Source organism: Sus scrofa, chromosome 10, assembly GCF_054392235.1.
Source record: "Sus scrofa isolate SSC_HxYL_T2T_F1_AM1 chromosome 10, Sscrofa_HxYL_maternal_Yorkshire_Landrace_v2.0, whole genome shotgun sequence".
In the NCBI taxonomy this organism is placed as follows: Eukaryota; Metazoa; Chordata; class Mammalia; order Artiodactyla; family Suidae; genus Sus; species Sus scrofa.
In genome coordinates, this window is record NC_139392.1 from 5854693 (window position 1) to 5881843 (window position 27151).

Consider the following 27151-nt stretch of genomic DNA (forward strand, 5'->3'; position numbering starts at 1 on the left):
TTCTTCACCTTGTCCCTGTTGTATTTTTTACTGTATAAAAATTTTATTTTTATTTGTACAAGAGGAAATAGCAGGCTGTGGTTAGACACAATGACTCGGTTTTTGGCTTAATTACACAGTACAGGCCATTTCTTTATGAATTTTTTTTTAGTAGACCACAGAGCTTGGGTTGAAATCTGAGCTTTCAATACCGTGTGTGTTTGTGTATGTCTGTGTGAATGTGTGAGTGTATGATGTGTGCTTAGGATTGGAGGGCAGAATATTAATTTAAATATAAAAATAGTGAATATTCAGCATTGTTTATGAAATTCATATCCTCTGCCCCAAAGCACAATGTACTTGATCTAATCATATTTTTTTGATGTCAACTTTTGTCCACAGGCAATTAATTAGGGGTAAAAGAAGTTAAATACCACCATGCAGAATTTATCACTCAAATCCATAATCCAGAGAGTAAAAAAAAAAACTTGGCCTTATTTCAAAAAACAACAACAACAACAAAAAACCTATGATATGGGAAGAAACAAAGAAACACTGAAAAAGACTGAAGGGACATAACTACCTAATGAAATAGCAGAACTTTTTTGGATCCTGATTTTTAAGGATTAAAAATAATTCTTTTCAGACTTTCAGGGAAATTGGAATGTGGTTTGAGTATGAGTCACCATCAGTGAATTATGATTAATTTTGTTATGAGACAATGGCAGTCGTGATTATGTAAGTTAACAGTCTTCTAACATTTTAATCTGGGGGATGCATATAGAATTGCACACAAAATATTTGCATGAAATAACATGTGGTCTGAGATTTGCTTTAAAACCTTCCAAACTACCCCCCAAAATTGGAAGGGAGTAGATAAAACATGTAAAACAAAATATTGGTAGCTGTCGATGCTGGCTAATGAATACCTGAAACCTCAGGGGAAATCTCTATTATCTGTGTGCATTTGAAAATATCATGCTGAAAAAGTTGTTAAAGATTAACAGACATTGAATGTAGGCTCCTTAATATTGGCTCTAATGTCCTTTCAGCCTTTCAGTGATTACTTGCAGAGGAGTAATTCAATACTCATTAAATTGCATGTATTGTGTGCACATTTTAGTGTATACTACCCAAGACTTTTGTCAAAATTTGTTAAGCAAAAATGTGTGAAGATTGATACTACATCTCTAAAACCTTTAACGAGGTGTTTCTTCCTAGAGTAATTTCTCCTGAATAACACTGAGTCAGTGGCCATGTGGAACAACTGCATTACAAAAGGATTTAGTCCTTTTAGTTTCCTGTTCTGCAAAAGCATTATGTTGAGAAGGTGAAGTATATTTTGCAAAGCGTAGTGGTTTAAAGACCAAAGAGTGGCAACTGCTACCTTCTCTTCGACTCTAACGTGATCTACAGAAGTAATCATCTTTTTAAGCTGGAGAAATGATTATGGTGTCCTTATACCCAAACCACTCTTTTTTACAGTCGTGTAGAAAAACCTGTACAGGAATCTGTAAAGAAAGGTCAAGAAACACAAGACATACAAATTCACTGAGCAAGGAGAGCATAACAGCATCAAAAGCATTTCATATGCAAGTAACCAAATATTTTATGGCTTCAACCCATCCCTTCAATGTCTCTTCAGGTAACCATTCCGTGAATAAATATACGTTTATCTCACTCAATTTTTGAATCAGAAAATCTATTAAGAAATGTAATGGAAATGTGTTCATGTACAGTTGGTTAGCCCCTTTAGGATGTTAAAACACCAACCACTGACATGGCAAGAAGCCTTGAGGACACCTACCCCACGGTGGGTATCCCATTCTCTGTAGTCATGCTTCTCTGAATTTAATTTGTCCTACAAATAGCAGAAAGGACAGCAGGTGTTTTTGTCTAACCCCATTGGTTATGATTAGAGATATTACAAAACTATGAAAATTAATGTTGACATACCACTTGGAAAGCTAATTTTCCTGTGTGTGCAACGCGCCACAGCATATCTGAAACTGTGTATTCTCACCTGCCAGAATAACACATCACTTGTTGGAGTTTCGGGTTCTGAAATCCGAAGTTGTCTACTTCAATCACTTTTCATCGATTAATGGTAGCTTGTAACTGTATTTGTGAAAGGCAGATACGTTCAATTAGTATGTGTTCGGAGCAACATGACATTTACTCTGAGGAGAAATTCCAGGCTGTCAGACTATTGTAACATAGCATCACATAGATACAAATTACCAGTAAAAGCAGTCCTGGATGCAGCTTTAGGAAACACCTTCATTTTCCCTCTGCTTTTGTACCACACAGGAGACAATGAGGGATGACTACCCTTTGTGGTAGGAATGAAAAGACTAAGAACAGAGTGAATGGATTAGCAAAGATGGACCACAAAACTCTCTAATGACTTTTCCTGTCAAGTTTGTGCTCTTTCTCAGAGGATTCCTTGGAAAAACATATCCATGGTTGAAATCTTATTTTCCTGCTGCTGTGTCTGAAAACCAAATGGAAAGCTACCTACGATACAGAAAATCAATTTCGTCCTTATATTTTATGTATAATCCGAGCTATTAAAATTGTTTTAGGAGTTCCCGTCGTGGCGTAGTGGTTAACGAATCTGACTAGGAACCATGAGGTTGTGGGTTCGATCCCTGGCCCTGCTCTATGGGTTGGGGATCCGGCATTGCTGTGAGCTGTGGTGTAGGTCACAGACGCGGCTCGGATCCCGTGTTGCTGTAGCTGTGGTGTAGGCCAGCAGCAACGGCTCCGATTAGACCCCTAGCCTGGGAACCTCCACATGCCGCGGGAGTGGCCCTAGAAAAAGGCAAAAAGACCAAAAAAAAAATAAATATATATATATATATTATTTTAAATTAAATGCTAAAGCTCGTATAAGAAATTATCCTTTCACTGGGACCATTCAGGGCTTCTCTCTTCGTCTCAGAGATTGTCCACATCTCTCTGTCCCCACATCACTGACCGTTAGGCGTGGGAAATCTTAACTCATCATTAATTGTTTAACCCTGATTTCTGTTGCTAATATCACGTAAGAGCATAGACATTTCTCTCCCACATTCTTCTTATCTTTAAGAAATTGTGGAAAATAATGAACTCCAATACGGACGATAGAGCAAGAGATTTTTCAGTATTGAATGTGAGTGATACTCATTTGCTTTTCATGGGAAGGGCGGCTGGATGCTGGCCAGACCATGTTAGGAGAAGCTGGGATCTAGAAATAGTTGCCAATTTGTGGGGGAGAAACATCTTCAAGGATGGCACAACTCTTTGCTCTTCACATTTGCTTTATTCTAAACTTTCCCCTAACTAAAATTTGTATTCCAAATACCCCAGTGCTTAACAGTAAATAAATAGATAAGGTGGAGCTTTGATCTTTGAAATACAAACCCTAGAGTGAGAAACGGTGGGAAATAATTTTCAAGAAAAAGTGTTTCTACTTTGCTGAGAGGTGGACTCTGGCTAAGAGAACTTTCTGTAAACTGAACACAGGCAAACTGAGCAGCTTGTACTCATTTGTGTCTACTAAATATCCCTCTCCCTTTATAAATTTCCTAAAAGAATTCCTTCATCCTTCAACGTAGTTTATTGCAGGCATACCACCAGCTAGAGAGTTTTTCTGGGAATATAACCATATACCAGGGAGATGAAAATTCTTAGCTTCACTGAAGTTAACATCCTGGTGAAGAGAAGCATTTAAATAAAAGAAATATGAGACAGATAAGAAAAAAAGAGGAGAGAAAGGTGATAGAGAAGGCTGGGAGGGGGGCAGTAATTTAAATAGATTGTCCATGAAAAGATCCAATGATGAAAATAATGCGTTAACAGATTAGAAGATCAGGAGGAAGCCGTGCACACATTTGATCAGGGGAGTTCCAGGAGAAGGAACCAGCACATGTAAATGCCAGAGAGAGAAGCAAAGGTGTGCAGTGTGAGACGAGAAGGGGAAAGGAGTCATGGAGGGAGAGGGAATAAATAATGGGGAGAGTGGTTGCCGACATCCTAGAGGTCCCTCTAAGGATCCCCATCCCCTGCTTAAGGAGAGGACTGGAAGGTCTTGATCTGAGAAACAATATGATCCTACATACACACACACAGTGTGGCAACCTTATTGCTAAAATATATGTAGAGGAGTTCTCACTGCGACACAGTGGGATCAGTGGTGTCTGAGCAGTTTCAGGAGACAGGCTCAATTCCCAGCCCCGCACAGTAGGGTAAAGGATCTGGCATTGCTGCGGCTGCAGCACAGGGCACAACTGAGTCTAGGATCAGATCCCTGGCCCAGGAACTCCATATGCTGTGAGGCAGCCAAAAACAAATTTTTGTGAAGAACGTAAGATGATCATTTCACTTTGGATGACACATACTACTCGGTGGTTACCAACAGACAGTTTATAGTTACTACAACCTAATGCATAAGTGCGAAATGTTTAGGGTATTATTTAAGTACTATTACTAAAAACAGAATTATTGAGTCTCTGGGTAGAAAGTAGAAAGTTCAAGCTGGAAGGAAACTTAAAAATAGTCTAGTAAACCTAGCTTGATTTTGTAAATGCCAAAAAGAAATTAAAAATGCACAGATTAGACAATGATATCCTCCAATCATGTTGCTTTTAGGTCCCCAAACCAGAGCCTGGACAAGTCCCATTCCACATTTCAAATCCAGCCATTGTTGTTCCATCATATTAGCAAAATAATAGGGAAATGCACCCAGTCATATATGCACCTTGTATATAAGGGAGAAAGCTGTTCTGCTTAATTCTGATTGGTTTTCACCCAACTCTATTTTTTCTGGAATTCCAGATGTCTGAAAATGAATTAATGTATAAAAACTTACTAAATGTGTATCCTTAAAAGTAAAATATCTAGTTGACTTAATTAGCAAAAAACTCTAAATTTGTTTCCTTTCCACATGTATTTTATTAATCTTTTCTACTCTTTTTCATTCTTTATTTTTTATTTATTTATTTTTTTTAGGGCCACAACCGTGGCATATTGAGTTCCCAGGCTAGAGGTCTGGGTTGAATCAGAACTGCAGCTGCAGTGCTGCACCACAGCCACAGCAACGCAGAATCTGAGCCACATCTGCAGCCTACACCACAGCTCACAGCAACAGCAACGTCAGATCCTTAACCCACTGAGTGAGGCCAGGGATGGAACCGGAGTCCTCATAGATGCTAGTCAGGCTCACTACCACTGAGCCATGATGGGAGCTCCTCCACATACATTTCAGATGGATTGACTTGTTGGCAATGAAACTGATCCACTGATTTAAAAATTTTTGTTCATAGGCACAGCCTGTGCAACCTCAACCTGTATCCTTCTTAGATAAAAATAAGGTAATCGAAGGCATTCTGATTAAGTATTTATAGGTGTTTCAGGAAGAAAAAGGGGGAGAAGAAAAGGATGAGTAGCAATGGGAGAAGTAGAAGGATTTGATACAGTTAATTCTTGTATGAAGAAAGCATACTCTGTTATTCTGATTTAACATGAAAAACCCTGCTTTGAATACTGAAATGGAAGTTGTAGGTGTCATTTCATCCTAGTTTCTTCCCTGGGAAATGTAATGCTTCAGCACAATTCTCACCAAAATAAGTTAAGGTGTTGATTTATGGTGACATGTCTCTTTCAATTCAGAGAAATAGGAAGAGGTTGCACTTCAGATCATTTACAGGAGTGATATATGTGGGAATAAACGGAAGTGAGAAATAAAACATTTCTTATAAGATTCCAAATACTTGTTAGGAAAACACAAAAAAAAGAGACCTTTGGTTTATTGGAAGAGGAAAAGCATGCCTGGGATTTAAAAACTCATTATGTATCTATTGGCTTACTGACTTTATTTCATAGGACTGTAAACAGATTTTCTAAAGTTTCAGTGCAAACCCCCAAAACATTGTGAAATATATAGATACAGTATTCTACTTGTATTATGTATACAGTATTCTCCAGTATTCTTCCTTGTATTATATTCAAGGAATTCATAATGTGCTAATACATAGAAACATTCAGTGATTTCAGTATCAGTTCAGCTAATGAGATATTATTTGAAATTCAAATAAACCCTCATCAGCTGAGACAACAGCATATGCTCTCAACATTAATTTGACTTTGTTTCAGAAACAAATGTATTGTAGGTATATGGCTGAGGCCTAAAACACACTTAACATTTTTAAAGGGTTTTATTTCAAATAAGCATGAAAATGCTTTCAGGTCTATCCAACAATGCTTGAAGATGCCACATCCTTTTCCAAGCTGCTCATACTTTTGTTAAGAGTTTTCACTCCTTGTTCAAGGACATAAAATCACCTGTCCAATGAGCCAATAGAGTCAATTTTCTGTGTCAGGTTGTCAGTTTTTATACATTTTTAATTCCACGAGAGTTCCAAGGATTTGACCTGTTTGGCTTTTTTTTTTTTTTTTTAAAGAGTTGCTGAAAAGAAGTTACTTGTTGAGGTATTTCCCTTTAAAACCCTGTCAGAGTTAGTATGCACATCATTCCTAGGTGCTCCGCCTAAGACAGCTGTGGCTTGATATCCAAGAACAGCAGGTTTCTTGATATCTCAGGAGCAGGATCAAGGGACTATTTATTTTCAAAGTTTGGACGTTTCTTAGAAACTTTTCATCTGGTTCCCACTAATCAATATTCTACTACAAGTAACAGAAAACTTGATTAAGTGAAGCCTAAACACATAAAGAGGTTTCTTTTTCAAGGAAAAGGAATTCCTTAGAAAGGAACTAAGGACAGTGGTTCTGCAGTGCGATGCTTTCACGACCATATCTTATCTGTTTTTTTGTTTGTTGGTTTTTGCCTTTCCCTCCACCTACTTTACATGCTTTGCTTGTTGGTTTTTTCTTGACATCACAAGCTTAAAATACCACAACCTTTTTCAGTGTAAGTAGCCATGGCTGTTGACTTCTTTCAGGAAGAAGAAGCCATCATAGACTCTCCCACATTAGACTTCTGCTTATATGAGAACCATGCCAGGTAGACATCTCTAACTTAAAATGAAACTGGGAAAAGTAGTTTTATTTTGGCACAACACAATGAACAAAATCAAGGTTCCATTAGTAGGAATAAAAGACCCGTTAATATCAAATAGGCAATTAATAGCAGATGAGACACCCACTCTCAATTGACAAAGCATACAGTTGTTTCTGCGTTACCTCCTCAGCTCCTGTTTGGTGCTCTCACAACCAAACCCTATAACACTCTGAAATGTGTTAAGACGACCTCATAAGTAAAAAGAGGATGAGAAGAAATCTTGAGTAAATGATTGCATTTAGATAAGTATGTGATTATCATAAAGTCCAAACAAATTCCCTTTTGTAGGTTAAACATTTCATGAAAACCATTTACTCTGATTCATGATTATTTTCTGGCAGGTCAGTCCGATGCTAGAAGAACTAGGAAACATGATTAAAAGGGCTTGTTGCCAAACTGAGATTCATGTGCCTGACCTACAGGGAGGCCAAGAGAAATGAAGCATCAGAGTCTAGAGTGGAGAAAGGCGTATTGCAGGGCCAAGCAAGGAAACAGGTGGCTTGTGCTCAAAACCCCCAAACTCCCTAATGGTTTTCAGGGAGAAATTTTACAGGCAACATTTGAGGTGAGGGCTGCTGAAGTGTGTGACTTTCCTCTAACTGGTTGGTGGTGACACAACAGGGTGTGTTCCAGGAGGCTCAAAAAGCCTTCTGGTTCCAACCAGTCTGGGGTCCACATGCTTGGTGCCACCTGGGTGGCGGCCTTAGTTTCTGTAGAAGACCTCAGAGACAGGGGTCAGCTTGCTATGCACACCCCCACCCCCCCACCTCCACCAGGACGAATCAGGACCCTGCTCATCACTGCACTCTTGTTCCTTTCTTTCCTTCTTTCTTTCTTTCTCTCTTTCTTCCTTCCTTTTTCTTTTTAGAACTGCACCTGCGGTATATGGAAGTTCCCAGGCTGTGGGTTGAATTGAAGCTATAGCTGTCAGCTTACACCACAGCCACAGCGATGCCAGATCCGAGCCACCTCTTTAACCTACACCACAGTTCATGGCGATGCCAGATCCTTACCCCACTGAGTGAGGCCAGGGATCAAACCTGTGTCCTTATGGATGCTAGCTGGGTTGTTACCACTGAGCCACAGCAGGAATTCCACTGCACTCTTGTTTCTTGACTACTTTTCCTCTGTTTCTGCTTTCCCTCCCCTCCCTAAGTAGGGAAGTAATTGTTTGAATCTAGCCTTTGTAACCCAGGGAAGGTGTGGGAGGCTGAAAGCCTTCTTCCTACAAACAAGAAATGAAGGACCCAGAAAGGATTTTGTGGAGGCCCCCGAAGGGTCTTGCTCAGCATCATGTTTACATAATAAAAGTTAAACTTTCAGAATCAAAGACAAGTTGACTTTAGTCCTGTAGCCACTTAGTGGTCGTTGCTGTTATTCCCTTTCACGGAAGATCCATGAGACCTAAAACTCTCTTATTGTAGCTGAAAACAGAATCTCAGGTGGCTTCAGTCCTTTGCTTACATGGACAGAATGGTTTTGGACCACTCCGATCCAAGGCACTTCAGAATTTTGTTTAGACTGCATGACTCTCATTATCTCCTGACTTTAACTGCCTGTGAAATATGGGTTTGGGTAGCTTGCCCTTGACTAAACATGGTAGAAAGACCATTGACGACCATGATGATAGCAAGAGGTCATCTCACTTCCTGTTGGTTGGTTAATCTAGAAACAAAGTGGTCCTTCCCAGTGCCTCCAGAGCTGATCTGGGCTGCCGAAGTATCTCAGGCAGCGCTCACCTCGGAAGGTAGACTGAAATTACAATTTCCTAGAAAAACGTCCTTTTCAACATTTACTCATGTAGTATGTTTTTCTTGGGCCAGTGGTATCCTAGCTAATCGAGTGGAGGGGAAAGAGCATGGGCTCTGGCTCATTTAGGGACAGTCTGTGCCATCACGTAAGGGGCTCCCTGGGCATCTGAGTTCCTCACCCGGGCATGTGGGTGAGGACAGTACTCAGCTCACTGTGTCGTTACAAGGACTAAGTGTCAATATATGGTTAAATGGTCCCTGGCACGTTGTAAGTGCCCTCGTGTAGTTGTAGTTATTACTTCACGGTGCTCCTGAAGGTGCCCGATTGCTCTGGTGGCCCTGAGGACTGCAGGGGATGTGGTTTTGACCTCTACCACCACATCCTGATGGGCCTGATGAATTAAGTCTGCAATGGCCTTTCTTAACTCTTGGCTTGCAAATGACTTATGACTTGATTACGTCAAAGCCACTTTGTTTGGGGGTCTGGTGGCGTTGTTTTCCTTTGAGATCCCCCAGGAATCGTTTTATTATTAAAAGATGATAAATAGCAAAGGTGATAAAATTCATTAAGTTATTAAAAAAATTACATTTAAAAAATTCTTTTAAACTATCTTTGTTTTTCTATTCATTTCTTCTGTTCATTTATTATAATTTAAAATAAATTTGGTTTTTTAATTTTATTTTTTTAATAACAATGAATTTTACTATTATATTCATAGTTGTAGTATAACCATCATCACAGCCTAATTTTAGGACATTTCATCCCAAATCCCCAGCCCAGACCACCCCTCCTCCCCCCATCTGTCCCCTTTGGAGACCATAAGGTTTTCAAAGACTGTGAGTCCATTTCTGTTGTGCACATAAGTTCATTTGTATCCTCTTTTTAGATTCCACATATATGTGATATCATATGATGTTTGTCTCTCACTGTCTAAAGTTAATTTGTAAGCAAAAAAATTAGTGATATCTCATTTTGAAATGATTTGGAAGTGGGTTTACTGTTCAAAATTAAATTAAGGCTTGACTGTTAACACTAAGGAATGGACTTATGGATTTTTCCCCTGACAAGAAAACAGATTAAGTTCTTGAAATGACACAAGTTTCTCCCTTTCTTCCAAAAGATAAGAGGCTCCCATTTGTATTGTTGTGGTTTTCCCTGAAAATAGAAGAGCAGAATACATTTTGAATACCCATTTGATTTGTGTCACTGCTGATATCATCCAGAGTGACTCATTTTTTTCCCCAATGAGATGATCCTGTGGCTAATGGAACATCTTGTGCACTGAAAAAAGAAATAAAAGGATGTTCTACATTATATGTCTGCCCAAGAATCCAAGAATTAAAGTGCTTGCTCTACTATCTATTTTCTGAATAGATGTGTAATCATCATTTAAGCTAATTCATCATTTATTATTTTCTCCTCTAGAAAATAATAAGGCCACAGAAGGCTAGACTTGCTAGATTGCTTTCATTTTCTAAACAGTCATTGCATACACTCTGCTTTTATTTTCCATAGACTTAAGTGTAATATTAAATTGGTAATGAATTAGAAGATGACACTTGTCTTAGAATGGGATGGTCTAACATAAATAGCACACTAAAGAGTGGCTCAAATCACATGCATTTATTTCCCATACTTCTGGAGGCTGGAAGACTGAGATCAAGGCACTGGAAGATTCGGCACACAGCGGAAAGAGAGATGGCTGACTAGGTCCTTTTTCAAAGGGCACTAATCTCATCCATGAGGGCTCCGCCCTAGGCACCTAAGTACGTCCCAAAGGCCTTATCTCCCAATACTCTCACTTTAGGATTAGGATTAGGATTTTATCATATGAATTTTGAGAGAATACAAACATCCCATCCCTTGAGATACCTCTTGTTCCTTTTCATCTCCATGAACAATGCTACATCACCTGAAATAGGTCAAAGGTTATTGCTTATATTCATATGCTAAGCAAGAAAACTTTTAGAGATGTAAATTGCTAGTCTTGAAATCTCTGTATAAATTTTCCAACATTTAACACATACACAAACCACAGTAATTGCTTATTTCCATAAAGGATCACATGCATTTTGGGTGATAGTGTGGTGTAACCATTAGTCACGATTTTAATTCAGAGCACATGTGGCCTTGTGCTGGCCATGCTGGCCTTGTCCCCAGTACAAACAAAAGCCACACCCTCAGTGCAACAGCTTTTAACATACGTATTTTTGTCTTTTTAGGGCCGCACCTGCAGCATATGGAGTTTGCCAGGCTAGGGGTGGAATCGGAGCTTTAGCTGCCAGCTTACCCCACAGCCACAGCAACACGGGATCCAAGCTGCATCTGTGACCTACGCTGTAGCTCAGGGCAGTGCTGGATCCTTGACCCCACTGAGGGAGGCCAGGGATCTAACACACATCCTCCTGAATACCAGTCTGGTTCTTTACCACTGAGCCACAATGGGAACTTCAACTCTTCATGTATTTTGATGAAGATTATCTAAGCAGAACCCCTGAAAGTTAGTATTTCCTTGGTGTTTTTTTCCAATGGTCCACTTTGTGAAACTCTAAAGCTCCAGGATCCCTACCCACATTCAGTCCTTAAAGATGACCAGTTTAGGAGTTTCTACTGTGGTGCAGTGGGTTAAGAATTCAACTGCAGTGGCTCAGGTCACTACAGAGGTGCAGGTTTGATCCCTGGCCTGGCACAGTGGGTTAAAAGGGTCCTGTGTTGATGCAGCTGTGGCATAGGCTGCAGCTGCTTCTTGGATTCAATCGCTGGCCTGGGAACTTCCATATGCCACGGGTGCAGCAATTAAAAAAAAAAAAAAAAAAGATCACCAGTTTAAGGATTATAGCCCAATGAATCAAATTCCTAAAGAATAATCTATAGTTTATATTATTATTTGATGACATAGATGTCACATGACTTATAAGACTTGTACAATTTGGCTAGTCAGAGTCCCTCTTACAGGAATCTTAAATGCAAAGCCCCTTTATTATCATAACATTTAGTTGTCATGGACTAAGAGCAAGAGAGTTTTAACTGACTCTCATTTCTTGGCGAAGAAGAAATTTTTCTCTACCTTTCTCTGTTCTTCTGGCTGATCTAGAAATTAAATTGACAGATTGTTCTCCTGTTAATCTGTCTCAATCAAACAAGAATTTAATAACATATACACACAAGAGAGACACAGGGAAACTAAGTAACTTGCCAAAATGGCCAAAAAACCTCACCTTAAATACCTTCCTCAGCTAAAGACAAAAGAGGATGTTGGAGGTGGCGGTTGGGGACTTCAAAAGGGAGGAAGACGGTTCTCACGGAGACGGAGACGGAGACGAAATATTGGAAAACAAACGTTTGCTGGGCCACGCGGAGACGGTGGGACACGGAGCGGCCTTGGATCTCTCTGGTGATAGCTCGGACCAGGGAACAGGCACTTTATCTAAGTTCCTTAGACAGCAAAGGGAGAAGCAAAAAGAAAAGCTTCTGGGGTCTTTCGCACCTTGATTATTTTCAGCACAAAATCATCTACATTCCAAAGAGATATTTTAGGGTGGCAAAATTTGCTCCCAACACACCCCTAATAACATTATATATGGATGTATTTATGGGCACAAATATTACCTGCCAGGAGGTCTGAGCCCACTCATCATTTTATACGGACAGCCTCATCCCTGGATAATGCTAGAAAAACACTGCCAATTAACACCTCACTGAGTCCCCATGTTTCTTTTTCTCATGTTTCCATTCCCTTTATTTATTTTTTAATTTTTTAAATTATAGTTGATTTACAACATTCTGTCAATTTCTGCTGTACAGCAAAGTGACACATATATATATACACATTCTTTTTCTCATATTATCTTCCATCATATTTTATCTCGAGACTGGATATAGTTCCTTGGGCTGTACAGCAGGACTTCATTGCTTATCCATTCTAAATGTAATAATTTTCATCTACAAATCCCTCCTTGCCTTTTATAATCAGCACTCTGAGTGTTCCTGTGCGCCACACAGTCATAGGTCACGATAAGTTCAACAAAACCTTCGCAATTTTGTGGTTAGTATACAACACTAACCGGTAATATGAGATAAAATAAATGTTATTTCTACATTACCCACAGTTGATCAATAATTTGAATGGCAAAATATTCTACATAATACTGATTCCTTGTAAGTTATACTTAGAGTGTTTTGCACGTTTTTAGATTTCCATGTGTGACACAGAAAAGCATGATGTTATCAGTCTTGTCATTTACTCTCAAGATTACTTTTTAAATATATATTTAATCCGTGCCAAGTGCTATACCAGGCACAAAACCTGTCTTAAAGCTCCTCTTCCTCCTGAAGGAAAGCATAAGGTAAGCAGATAGTTACAATAAATTATGTTCTATACAGAGCTCCTAGTAAGTACCCGGTACCATGTGTTGTGTGAAACACACACACACACACACACACGCTGCAAGAACTGTGTGTTGAGTTTTTTTCAGGATCTGATTGAGGACTACAGCCTGGGAAACAGTGTCTCAGACAGATCTGGGGCACTGCTATAGAGAGACAGTGGAGAAGCCAGCATCTTTAGGGATTTCGTATGAATTTAGGGGGAAATAAGCAGTCTGGCATACATCTCAAAAAAGGGTTACTGCTAGTTACAAGGATCACGGATCTCAGTTTATGTGTTTAGTGTTTATGTTTAGGAAGATGTACAGATCTGGGTTCATTATTATTATTTTTTGCTGTGATAGCTCTTAACTACTGAGAGGGGCCTGTTTTTCCAAAGCACAGAGCACCTTATCCTGTTTTTATCCTGCGTTCCTTTCAGGGGGTACTATTAGTCAACTGCAGTGGTTAATGACTGGATTCTCACAGAACCGGATGGTGGGCAACAGACCCCTTCTTTGGGTTATAAATCTGGCCAAGCTTTGGGAGATTTTTCATGACCAGTTTGTCTCACAGTGGTAGGAAGGCTCATTCCTAGGTCAGGAGAAGACTTCATTCATAGGCCACACAATATGCTATTACTGGACTAAGCCCTGCTAATAGCAGATGTTTAAGTCTCTAGGCCACCTGTCTTACTAGACTTACTAGACTCTGACAGTCTAGGAAATGATTCTCTTGTGACTTCTTCCCAAATGTAGTTACACTATTACAATCATTTTATATATTCATTATTTTATTTATATTTATTTTTTAATTATTTTGTCTTTTTAGGGCCATACCCATGGCATATAGATGTTCCCAGGCTAGGGGTCGAATCGGAGCTATAGCTGCTGGCCTACACCACAGCCACAGCAGTGGCAGATCTGAGCCTCCTCTGCAACCTACCCCACAGCTCATGGCAACACCAAATCCTTAACCCACTGAGTGAGGCCCAGGATCAAACCTGCGCCTTCATGGATACTAGGCAGATTTGTTTCTGCTAAGCCACAATAGGAACTCCTATTACAGTCATTTTAGTCTTGTATAAAACTATATGTTTGGTCAATCATTTCTGGCCACTTAGTCGTCATTAGGTTTTTGGATTTTTCAAGTTAATCTATTTTTACATCGTTTTATTAAAGTGTAGTCGATTTACAGCATTGTGTCAGTTTCTGCTCTACAGCACAGTGCCCCAGTCATATGCATACTTATGTTCTTTTTCTCATGTTATCTCTCATCATGTTCTAGCCCAAGAGACTGGACACAGTTTCCTGTGCTGTCCAGTAGGACCTCACTGCTTATCCATTCTAAATGGAATAGCTTGCATTATTGTGGTCAGAGGCTCAGTTACATAGTGGGTTATAAAGAAACCACGATTTTAGAGAACAGGCAGAACTTAAGTAATATAACTAGTAGCCTTAATAAGTCATAAATAAGAATTCAAGTCAGGAACTTCCATTAGGTGCAGCCCAGTGTATCTCTAGTCATCTGACCGAAACTATTTTATACTAATTGTTACTTTTAAGGGTAATGATATATTTACATTATTCATAAGGCACTCCAGGCCAATATCCTAGTATTATTATTCTGATTATTCTTAGTGTGATTTAATTGTTCATTATAAGGGGAACTTTAAACTAAAATGACTGAAGCCTGGAGTTACCCATTTAAATCTAGCCTGGAACTATTAAGAGTCCCTCTTAATAAAGGGGTGGTTATGGGTTTTGACTGAAATTTAGCCAACTGCTCTGATTGAGCTTGAGAACTTTTAAAGAAAATTTATACTTGTGGCCATAATCAAAGCAAGTAATAACCAGAATGGCTCAAACAGAAGAATAAATTCCTTCTTCTTGAATGAATTTCTTAAAGGCCATTCAATCAAAGCCTAGGAGAGGAGAAATTCACCGAGATAGGAGTTCCCACCATGGCACAGTGGATTAAGAATCCTACTGTAGCAGCTCAGGTTGCTACAGAGGTATGAGTTCCACGCCCTGCTTATTAGCACAGTGGGCTAAAGGATGTGACATTGCTATAGTTGTGGCAGAGGTCACAGATGTGGCTTGGATTCAGTCCTTGGCCCGGGAACTTCCATATGCCATAGGTGCAGCCATAAATTAAAAATAATACTAAATTCACCAAGTAACTAGAAGTGCTAGACATAGTTAACTGACCAAACCCAACCTACACCACAGCTGCATCAATGCTGGATCCTTAACCAACTGCCCTGGCAGGGGGTCGAACCCCCACCTCCGCAGTGACCTGAGCTGCTGCAGAGATGACACTGGGTCCTTAACCACAGTGGGGACTCCTGTCAATGGCTTTTTAAATGCTGTTTTCCCCTGTTTCTTTCTTCTGTTCTTCCATAATCCATAGTTCTTTCACTTCAGTTTCTTTTTCTCTCCCCCTTACTCCCTCCCGACCTCCTTTCTCCCTTTCTTTCCTACTTCCTCTGTTTAGTAAATATTTATTGATGTGCCACTAAGTAGATGTCAGGAACAAGGCCACATGTTTGATAAAAAGCAACAAAAGATCTGCCTGCCAGACATTCATTTTTCAACATTATATCCTCTTTCCTAGTCAGAGTTTATGTGAAGAGAAGATATACCTGAAAATTTAAAATGCGGCATTACTGTGTTTTACTATTTAGGTATACAGTTTAAAAAATACTTGCTACAGCAAAATGTGCATTTTAATGTTGACAACATTTCTCTTCCAAAAACATTGTTAAAAAAAAAATTTAAAGTGGTTACATTTTACTTTGTCAGAAAAAAACTATGTGATCTTTTAAGTGAAAAATCCATGTACACTCCTGAAATGTGTTCCATTTTCTACTTCTGACTGCTGCCTTCACCAATATTTTACAAGGAGTAAAGACTGATTCTTGCATTTTGTTCCTTTAAAAATCTAGTCTCTATTTGTGAAATGCGGTAAGACACTCAAAAGGTAGGTAATAGAGGAGCAAGGACAAGAAGCAGAAAGGAAGAAAATCCGCTAGCTCCTCTGTCCCAGAGAACGGGAGCTCGGCCAGCGTGCCCGGTTATCAATATCCATACGTGACGAGCTGAAACGCATGACGCTGGGAACGCGTTCCTTCAGTTACGCATCTGCGGGGATGTGAGAAGGCTTGGAAGAGCCTGAAAGCTGGAAAGGCCATTGCTTTTCTAAAGTGTCCAAATGAGTCTTTCCACAGTGCCCTCATTTTGGGAGCTCTGCCTTTAGCCTTAGGTCTATTTATTTCATTTTCTGTTTGTTCTTATGATTTGGAAACATGATGAGAGCGTAGAGTGAGAGATGAATTGACTCAGGGAATTTATGCTTTGGTTCTAGGGGAGAAAATACCGTTTTCAATCCAGATAGGATATTTATTTTATATTGTTATGTTAGATATAAACAGAACTACAGAAACGAAGAGAGGAAAAGAAGGGAGAAAGGGAAAGAGGATTATAAAAAAGCAAAAAAAAAAAAAAATGGGAAGGAAGGAAGGAAAGGGAAAGAGAAGGAAGGCAAGAGGGAGGGTGATTAGTTCATTGAGAACGAACTGATGAAATAAATATGTCAGTAACTACAGATAACAAATCATTAATAATTTCTATCTTCGGAGGCTGAATGCAGAAATAATGAATCAAGCTATTTTCTAAGCCAGAAAAGGGAGGAGGCTTTTTGCACATTTTTTCTGCAGCAAGGAAACAAAGAACCAGAGGAGAGGAGGAAAGATACTTATATAGAGATGATGGCTCAGGAAGTGCCAAACGGCTATTTCACAACCCTGGGCACCCTCATGGGAGAGCTTTCCTAAGCACTGATTTTTAAAGTATCTTGGGAAAGTTAGATATGAAGGTAGTAAGTGTTCCAGTCAGTGTTTTTCAGTGTGAGAAATAATTAAGAAGAAAAAGTTTCGTGTTTTGGTTGGCTTCGGCTTGGTTTTACATTTTCTTCTGGGTCTACAGAAAAGAGTTACATTTAGGGACCCGGGAAGAGAAATTTTTTTTTATATTTTATTTTAAATTTTATTCAGATTTTTATATAGATTTGTGCAAATGTCAAAATATATGTTATGTATCGCCACTTCCTGCAACATGTGATTTAGGTCTTCATAACTATATTAGGTATGTAGTCTAGGGCTCTAAATTTCAGTTAAAAATAGGCTTATGAGAAAATGTTCCTTTAATTCATCTATGCATTTGACCTAATATTCATTAAATATCAGAGGGCTGTGATTTCTCAGCATTCTGCAGGGCAGTAGGATATAAAGCTATAACCAAAGCATGCACGATTCTGCCAAGTTGGATATTATATTTAATGGGATAAATGGAGTATAAACAAGTAAGTACACAATATAACATTTTAAGTGGGAAAAGGCACTGTAAGGAGAAATAAGTAAGTGTTATGAGAGGAATAAAGGAGTCATTGAATTTATTTGGAAAAAAGGGAGGAGTTTTTTTTTTTTTTTTTTTTTTTGGTAAGTGTTACACTGCAAGGGGAGAATGAGCAAGGGCCAAAAATGAATATACAAAAATGAGTATATAGTGCAAATATTGCACTCAATACCATAATAAAATATTATTGTTTACAAGGATTAATACCTGTATTTACCAGTATTCAGCATATACAAATTCTTTAAAAGAGCAGCAGTGTAATAAACCTACAGGATTGAGTACAATACATATGATTTATAGAAAAGCTCGTATATGCTAAATAATGAACACTGGAAAGGATACCAAAAATAGATATGATTTTTGAGTGTCTACTGGGCACATGTTCTATACAAGACTGAAACCATGCATACCGTCTGAGCCTATTTCTCACAAGAACTCAATATGGAAGCTGTTACTGCCGTTCCCATTTCTCACATGAGAGAACTGCAAGCGAGAGAGGCCTTTCAACTTTTCCATGATCATGTCACTAGTATGAGAAAGCAGCATGATAAAAACAATTATCTGGGAGTTCCCGTCGTGGCTCAGTGGTTGGCGAATCCGACTAGGAACCATGAGGTTTCGGGTTCGATCCCTGGCCTTGCTCAGGGGGTTAAGGATCCAGCGTAGCCGTGAGCTGTGGTATAGGCCGGAAGCTACAGCTCCAATTGGACCCCTAGCCTGGGAACCTCCATATGCTGCGGGAATGGCCCAAGAAATGGCAAAAAGACAACAAACAAACAAACAAAACCAATTATCTGATCATGGGGCCACACGCTTTTCCTTCTTTATTTTCCTGAGATTTTTAAACAGGAAGGAATTTGAGTAATGTGGGAAAACAGGAAAAGTAGATCTTAAATTTGCATCACGATTAGCCTGATTTCCAGATATAAATAAGAAAAAATGTTAATGATTCAAATCAAACACATTCAACTAACGCACTTAACCCTTATTAAAACAACTTCTAGTTGGTTTTAATGAGATATTTTCAACAATTTTCTTGAGCAGCCTGGAAGGATAAAAATCAAGCATGTTTTAATAATATTTTCCTTCTCAGTGGGTACTTGTTCTTTCAGTGTTGATGAAACCCTAGAATTTAAATCCATTGACTGACAATTTAGAGTTGTTTATTTTTCTTTTATTTTTGTTTTACTTCCTATTTAGGCTTCCTGCAGCATTAGGGCTCCATGAAGCCAAGAGTGAATGAAGGAACAATCGTCATTTATACGCTCGAATTCTACTCTAGATATTTGATGATAAAAATCACTTTTAGTTGCTGTGGTGTGGCATCATTTCAAAACTATAACCAACCCATTTATATTCGCAAGCAGCTTCCAAGTACACTAGTAAGAGCCCATGTGGTCTCTTGAGAAAGTATTTCATGCAGTTTTTCAGTTCGAATCAAGTGTATCTATTCCCCCCCCACCCCCGGCTTTTTAGGGCCACACCCTTGGCATATGGAAGTTCCCAGGTTGAATCAAAGCTACAGCTGTTGACCTATGCCAAGGTCACAGCAATGCCAAATCCAAGCCACATCTGTGAGCTACACCACAGCTTACAGCAACACCTGATCCTCAACCCACTGAGCAAGGCCAGAGATTGAACCCGCAACCTCATGGTTCCTGGTCAGATTCATTTCCACCGGGCCCCATGGAAACTCCAAGTATATCTATCTTTATCTAAGCTTGTGCAGTGATGAATTAAAAAAATATATATAATATAAATACAGGCAATATATTTATACATGTTTTTTCAACTATGAACTATATGGATTTTTTATTTCAGTTAAATGAAGAACTGGAAAGAACGTAAAAAAGTGACAGTGAAGCTTTCAGACTTAAGGTTACTTGACTGCCGGGGACACACACACACACACACACACACACTGAATGTCTTTGTAGTTTACATAGATTCCTTTTGTTTTGCATTTCTAGAACCTCAACCTACTGGCTCACGCGCATCCAGTCTTTTCTCTACTGCAATGAGAACGGCCTCCTGGGCAGCTTTTCCGAGGAGACACACTCGTGCACGTGTCCCAACGACCAGGTGGTCTGCACCACCTTCCTGCCCTGCACCGTGGGCGACGCGGCCGCCTGCCTCACCTGCGCCCCCGACAACCGCACGCGCTGTGGCGCCTGCAACACGGGCTACATGCTGAGCCAGGGGCTCTGCAAGCCCGAGGTGGCCGAGTCTACCGATCACTACATCGGCTTCGAGACGGACCTGCAAGACCTCGAGATGAAGTACCTGCTACAGAAAACGGACAGACGAATAGAGGTCCACGCCATCTTCATCAGCAACGACATGCGCCTCAACAGCTGGTTCGACCCGTCCTGGCGGAAGCGGATGCTGCTCACTTTGAAGAGCAACAAGTACAAGTCCAGCCTGGTGCACATGATCTTGGGTCTCTCTCTGCAGATATGCTTAACGAAAAACAGCACCCTGGAGCCGGTGCTGGCCGTGTACGTCAACCCCTTCGGAGGCAGCCACTCTGAGAGCTGGTTTATGCCTGTGAATGAAAACAGCTTTCCCGACTGGGAGCGGACTAAGCTGGACCTGCCGCTGCAGTGTTACAACTGGTCACTGACTCTGGGGAACAAGTGGAAGACGTTTTTTGAGACGGTGCACATCTACCTGAGGAGTCGCATCAAGTCCAACGGCCCCAACGGCAATGAGAGCATTTACTACGAACCTCTGGAGTTTATCGACCCGTCCCGGAACCTGGGTTATATGAAAATCAATAACATCCAAGTGTTTGGCTACAGCATGCACTTTGACCCGGAAGCGATTCGGGACCTGATCCTGCAGCTGGACTACCCCTACACTCAGGGATCCCAGGACTCAGCACTTTTGCAGCTTCTGGAGATAAGAGACCGTGTAAATAAACTCTCCCCGCCCGGTCAGCGTCGTCTAGATCTTTTCTCTTGCTTGCTTCGTCACAGACTCAAGCTGTCTACGAGTGAGGTGGTGAGGATCCAAGCTGCCCTGCAGGCGTTTAATGCCAAATTGCCCAACACAGTGGATTATGACACGACCAAATTATGTAGTTAACCATAAATGTCAAGCACAACCCAAAACCTTGAAGGAGTTTTTACAGTGCTTTTGTGGAACACGTTATGTTTGGAAGAGTACATTTCAATTGTCTTTTCAATATCTGTCTTATATCAGTCAATAACATTGGATGGCAACTTACACACATGAACTTGCTGACAATGAATATATTATACTGCAGTTTTGGTTTATGAATGAAATAAATACTGACACCAGTCTAGAAGACATTCTACTTTTTACAATAAATTTCATTTGTAATTTTATATGTTCCGTGGCAATGCTTTTGTGCATTACATCCTCTAGAGGGAACATAAAAAGATACCAATAAAATTTTGTAGCTGAACAGTTATTAAAAAGAAGTGCTGTGGGATTCCTTTTTTCCACGAAATGAGTTCTATTTAGATATAGCTTGTTAGAACCTGGGGAAAAATTCACCAAGACTTTTTGATGGACACATTTGAAGATCCCTTTCAACAGCCTTTAAGGAAAACCCACCTAGGTAGAATGCTTAGGATTCAGTTGTATGTTTGTGCTGAACAGCAAAATGGCAGTGCTTTATTTACTACCTATACTCATAAACCATTCCTAGAGACATCATCATTATTATGAATAACAGATAAAAGTAATTCCCAGCTAAATATCAAAACATTCTGGCAAACATACAGAAGAGTCAATGTGACTATAAGAACATTATGGAGAAAGTAAACCCTTAATTAACTTCGCAACTTACTCTGTCATTCTTTTTCAACATTACAATAACCAGCCATCAGGGTACTCTGCACAATCATTTCCATTCTAAGTACTGAAACCCTAGTTCTTCCAACACTCGACCAATGTCAATAAAATAACATTTTTAGAATTCACAAATTGTAAGGTGTTGGTGTAAAAGAAATGATCAAAAAACGAATTCAAATATTTTTCATCTCAGAGAAACTACTCTTACCAAAATATATTTTAAAGAACAAACTTTCAATACAAACTAATTTTGGTTTGAAATTCCCATATTACTCCTGGTGTGATATTAGTTTAGTTATATAATTAGTACTTTTTAGCTATGAATTTCAATTGCATTTTTGTTTTAATATATGGATGATCTGTGAAGTATGGTTATGATATTTTCACTCAGCTCTTGTCTAAGTATTTCATAAACATATCTTATAAAGTAATCAAATGTACTGTCCAGCCCAGCTTCCCTGTTGAGGCTGTGAAGTCATTTCTCAGGGCGCAGAGAAGGGATCTCATAACTTGAATGAAAAGAATGAGACTGATCACAAAAACATCACACCCATATTCTGGATTCTCCAACTGTTTTTTAAGATTCCAAAGCATTTTAAGAACAGGTGGTTCAGACAACAGATATTTATTCAAAATAATGATAAGCATGGCATAATTTTTCCCTCAGTATCTGGGTAGCTGATTTTCTTCCTTCATGCACCTGATTTTTTGTTTTGTTTTGGCTATTGTAGGTAATTCAGTTGAAAATATACACAAGGCATTAAACACTACCCTTCTGGTATCATAGCAAATATTCTTTTCATTTAATTCTGACAACACTAGGTTATAGATTATTATTCTCATTTTCTTGGTGGGAAAAAAAAAACAAAAACAAAACAGAGGCTCAAGGTAGTTTTTCAAATTCCCTAAGATCACAAACCCAAAAGTTAAAAGACCAAGATTCTAACACAAATTTTCTGCAGTGAATCTATCTTCTTTTCACTGTGTCACTGAGCTTTAAATGAACCATTCTATTTCTATATTTAATTTAATTCTATGAAAAGGTTTATGGAGAAGAAAGAATCACTTATGAAAACGAGGTCTAAATAATAATAAAACGCATACCTTCACAGTACACCTGAGTAGTTAAATGAAACCAGAATTCATCATCTACTGCATGACCAAGCTGATCAAATACAGACAATACACTGAAAAAGACATTTGCTGTAAAAGTCAGAATTGCCACTGCCACTTTTCCAGAAGCATCCTGAAGGCTCAGCTATCCAGAGCTGCTGAGACCCAGAAACCACCTGAGCATCATGCATGGTCACCAGGGAATTCTGAACGGCCATCACTCCCTGTAATTTAAGGAAAATGCCAGCAATGCTACTTCTTTTATTACTCAGCTTGCTCTGCCCTAGCTGCTTTATGAGAGAGAAGCTCCTACAGCCACAGGTAAAGTACATGACTGGGGGCTGATCCTGGGACTTCTTGTGGCTGGCATGTGTTGGCACAAAAGTCCCAATGGATAGGATCGAATCATCTTCATTCCAACTGTCTTGGTAACAGTATCATTGAGTCCTTTGTGTCTCTGACTCTGTTTTTTTCCTGAAAGTGGAAAACTAAACTGAAGGTGTTTCTCTGAATGTTGTGTCTAAAAGAACACGAATACAAGTAAACCTACCAAGCAATTCTAAAGTGTGATACATAATTAAAGAATAAGATCAACATCTCTTTTTATATTTTGATTTGTCATATGTTACCAGCTATTAATCAGTGACAAACAAGCACAGATGATATAACCTAGTTTAATACATTTGTTGTTCAATGTATGAGGGAAAAATGCGGTCCATGAACATTTCATTATTCCTGAATTTGCCTATATGCAAACACTTTTGTTCATTACAGCTTTAGGAATTTGAGGATTTTAATAAAAATAATTGAACTTCCAAAATCTTATTCAGAGCAAAAGGCTTTTGAAAACTACATATGTAAAATCATATTTCAGAAAACAGGGTATTTGATTTCTTCTTTTATATTTCTAATGCAGGTCTCTAAATTAGGGGTTACTGAACTTAATTCAACGGCACTTGAAATTCTGAAAATTGAAAAATTTATTAAGAATATGTTTTTTCCAGGAACATCTTTTACTGCTCTAGTTTGTTATAGTTATTGTTTTAAACTGAAGTATACTTGATTTACAATGTTATGTTAGTTTGGGGTGTACACAAAAGGGATTCTTTTATACATACATACTTATCTATTTTTTTAGATACTTTCTTCTCCCTTTTGTTGAACAAAGTTCCCCATGCTCTATAGTAGATCCTTGTTGGTTATCTATTTTACACAGAGTAGTGTATGTTAATCCCAAACTCCTAATTTATCCCTCCTCCTCCCACCTTTGTTTCTATGTCTGTGGGTCTATTTCTATTTGTATGTAAATCCATTCGTATCATTCGTATCTTTTTTTTTTTTCAGATTCCATACATAAGCAATATCATATAATGTTTGTCTTCATCTGGCTTATTTTGCTTAGTATGATGATCTCTAGATCCATCCACGTTGCTGCAAATGGCAATATTTCATTCTTTTTTCTGGCTGAGTAATATTCCTTTGTGTTAGAATCTTGGTCTTTTAACTTTTGGGTTTGTGATCTTAGGGAATTTGAAAAATGGAAAATACAACTGCTACATAATAAACTTGGGTTAAGATTTTAAGAAGCTGCATATAGGTCTCCCAAATCAATGTATCACTTGAAAAGAACATATTAAATACATCAACCTTAGAAAAACGATCATTTGATAAAACTTCTTTTTGATTTTGGTTCCTAGATCATTTAATTGGAATAATAATCCTTTAGGAAAGATGCATCTTCCCTCTGGCCACAAATAAGGTATTTATGATTTGAAAAAACAGAGTCACCGATGTTAAGCATGTAGTATTCTTTGGCAATAATAGTGCCATTATCTGAATTTCTAAAACCCAAGAGTTTATTTTGTCATCATTCATTGGACTACTTTTCTACAGCTGTGGACATTCTACTTTCCTGTTCTCCATCTGTGTCATCAGAGTTATATTTCTATCTCCAGGCTTTCCTAGAAATAGAAATATAAATTATAATTCAATCACCCCAGCATATTTTAATATTTGGAAAATGTGTCTTAGCTGAAAAATTTTACAAACATCTCCATTTCTTTTACATGAAGGCAACATCAACTATTTCAATGAACTATGAACAGCTGATAAATTAGAATATGCATGTCAAATAATTTGATATTGAGGACATGCAGCCAAGTGTGGTAAATTAATACATATAAATGAAATTCAATCCAAAGCAAAAATTCCACACTTGAAATTATATCATATGCTGGCCATCAGACTAACCACTTAATGACTGAAATACTGTTTTATTCTACGATTATACAGTATAACTATCACATAACCATACCATATAATATTTGATTAATTAAATGTCTATGCAATACTTACAATAAGAAAAGCACTGTTCTGAGAGTATAGTGATTTTGAGGGGACATAGTGACCTAACTGCAGTGTCTACCTCTCCTCTCTCCCTCCAAACAGCATTAGTATGAGCATAAAGCAGGGCTGAAAGGGTCTGCAAAAGTGCAAGAGTAAATACGTAGGAAAAAATGATCCCCTGAAAATGATTTATAGCAAAAACGCAGTCTATAACACTCAAAATGTCAGCGATAATTAGCTATCTGCTACAGAAAACCAAAGTCCATTTAATCGTTTCATACAGAAACTTTCAAAGAGGTATTTCTGACATTGTTGATTTTGAAATATAGATTTTGCTCTTTTATAACATCTTGGATAGATTCTTTAAAAATACACTCATTCAAAATCATTAAAATGAGAAGTAAAATAAGTAAAAATTTCTACATAGAGTGATAATACTCTACACTTATTAGGTTATGTACTTAGTATTTAATAGAGCCAGGGTAATTAACATATAAACTACTATAAAAATAAGAATAATACATATTTAAAAGTGCTTCTACATAAATCACCAATGATGAGTTTGTAATGAAAACCAAAAAAACCCTCAATTTTTAAAGCAAAAACAAGCTATTAAACTCTTATTTCTAACATAGTTGCATATTTCTCTTACCCTAAGTTGAAAAAAAGGCTGTAATGAAGAAATTATAATGTTAAACTCAGGCACTTAACTACTGGATAAACATAAGAAATAAAATTATCGCAAAGAAAAATACAAAAGTGAACTGACAGTTTGGAAAATATACTATACTATACTATACTATACTATAATGCTTTTGATTAGATTAGATCAACAGCATACATGATGTAAACTCTACGTCAAAGTAATTTTTAAGTTTACTTCTAATTAAATAAGATCTTCATAGGATCTTTTTTAATATCAACATAATGAAATAATTTAAAATGTGTTTGGAGAAAAAATGATTGTGAACAAACCAATCAATTTGAAAACAAGATAAATTAATGAGAACTTCTGTTGACAGACATTAAAATATACAAATGGTGGAAAAACAAAATAGTGTAGTGGTTGTGGAAACGGCATTTATGATAAAATTGTCATTTTAAATGTAAGTGGAACGTAATTCATCCAGCTGTAGCATTTGATTTTCTACCTGGAAAGGAGGACACACTAATTAAATTTATATCTTAAAGCAAAAGTAAAGAAGAAATTACACCCTAGTGGCTTAGGGATTTAACACTATCAACAAAAAAATAATCCAGTTGCTAGTTGGGGAGATCCCTAGAGTCAAAAGATTGTTCCCCAGAACAGAGCAATCTAATAGAAAGATAATTTAAGCCACAAATTCAGGCATATATGTAATTTAAAATTTTCCTATAGTCCTAGTTTTTAAAAAGTAGAAGAAAAAGGGAGAAATAAATTTGGCGTATTTTAATTAAATCAGTCTATATAAAATATTATGATTTCAAATGTCATCAGCGACAAACATTATTGATAGTGGGACATCGTGTGTTACTTTTTAGTACCAATTCTTGGACATCTGGTTTGTATTTTACATTCACACCCATCTCAATTGGGGACCAGCCACATTACTAGGACTCAAAAGTCACATGTTGCCAGTGGATCCTGTTTTGATGGGGCGGCTCTGATTACCAGCCTCTTCCTCTTCTAGTTTGACCTGAGCGGCTTCAATCTAAAGTGGCATTTTCCGGAGAATTGTTCACCCGTCTCCATCAGGGCCCTGATGGTCTCTTACTTTCCAAATTATTTCGCTCTACTTCTTTTTTCTTGCATTTAAATCATCCCATTGTTATCGGCATTTATTAAATCACTTATCAACTTATCAAATAAACATTTGCTAATATGTGTCAGAGACTATGTTCAGTGTTAAGCATTTAAAGAATTTTTAATATGATAATTGCTCTAAGGGTTTCAGTATGTTTAAAAAAATTGAAAAGGGTGGGGTACAGGGAGATTTTACTCTTTTAATTTTATATTTGTATAATAAAAGGGTGAGTGGAAGTATACAAATAAAATTTGACTATAATTTATAAATTTTATTTCCTATTATTTGCCTCCAACCTGTTTATGTAATTAAACATTGGCTATAATAAACATCTGATTTCATGCAGAAAGCTGATGGAATCTTCCAACCTCTTAAAAATTAAATCATGCAATATCCTCCCAATCAAATTTGACATTTTATTTTATATGCCAAATTATAACAAAATGATATGCAATAAAGCATGTTAAATATATAATACAAAACCTCATACTTTGACTTTCAGTTTCGACATTAAC

At 38.0% G+C, this 27151-nt stretch overlaps 1 protein-coding gene and 1 long non-coding RNA gene across 12 annotated transcripts in view; one reads left to right on the forward strand and one right to left on the reverse strand.

The window, feature by feature from the left end:
• BRINP3 (BMP/retinoic acid inducible neural specific 3) overlaps positions 1–21014 on the forward strand; it is a 407019-nt gene extending 386005 nt beyond the window's left edge. For all 7 annotated transcript variants that reach the window (XM_013980016.3, XM_084979039.1, XM_084979041.1 and 4 more), the window contains one exon: positions 19542–21014. In XM_013980016.3, the coding sequence (XP_013835470.1) occupies positions 19542–20658 (1117 nt within the window). In that variant the 3' untranslated portion in view covers positions 20659–21014. The remainder of the gene's footprint in view (positions 1–19541) is intronic.
• LOC110255624 (uncharacterized) overlaps positions 1–27151 on the reverse strand; it is a 197836-nt gene that overhangs the window by 27187 nt on the left and 143498 nt on the right. For 2 of the 5 annotated variants that reach the window (XR_014817284.1, XR_014817283.1), the window contains exons 3-4: positions 12010–12226; positions 2003–2097 (exon numbers count right to left, since the gene is read on the reverse strand). This is a non-coding gene — a long non-coding RNA (uncharacterized LOC110255624). Of the gene's footprint in view, positions 1–1935; positions 2098–12009; positions 12227–27151 lie in introns of all 5 variants that reach the window. The other 3 variants (XR_014817287.1, XR_014817285.1, XR_014817286.1) reach the window with 2 other exon arrangements.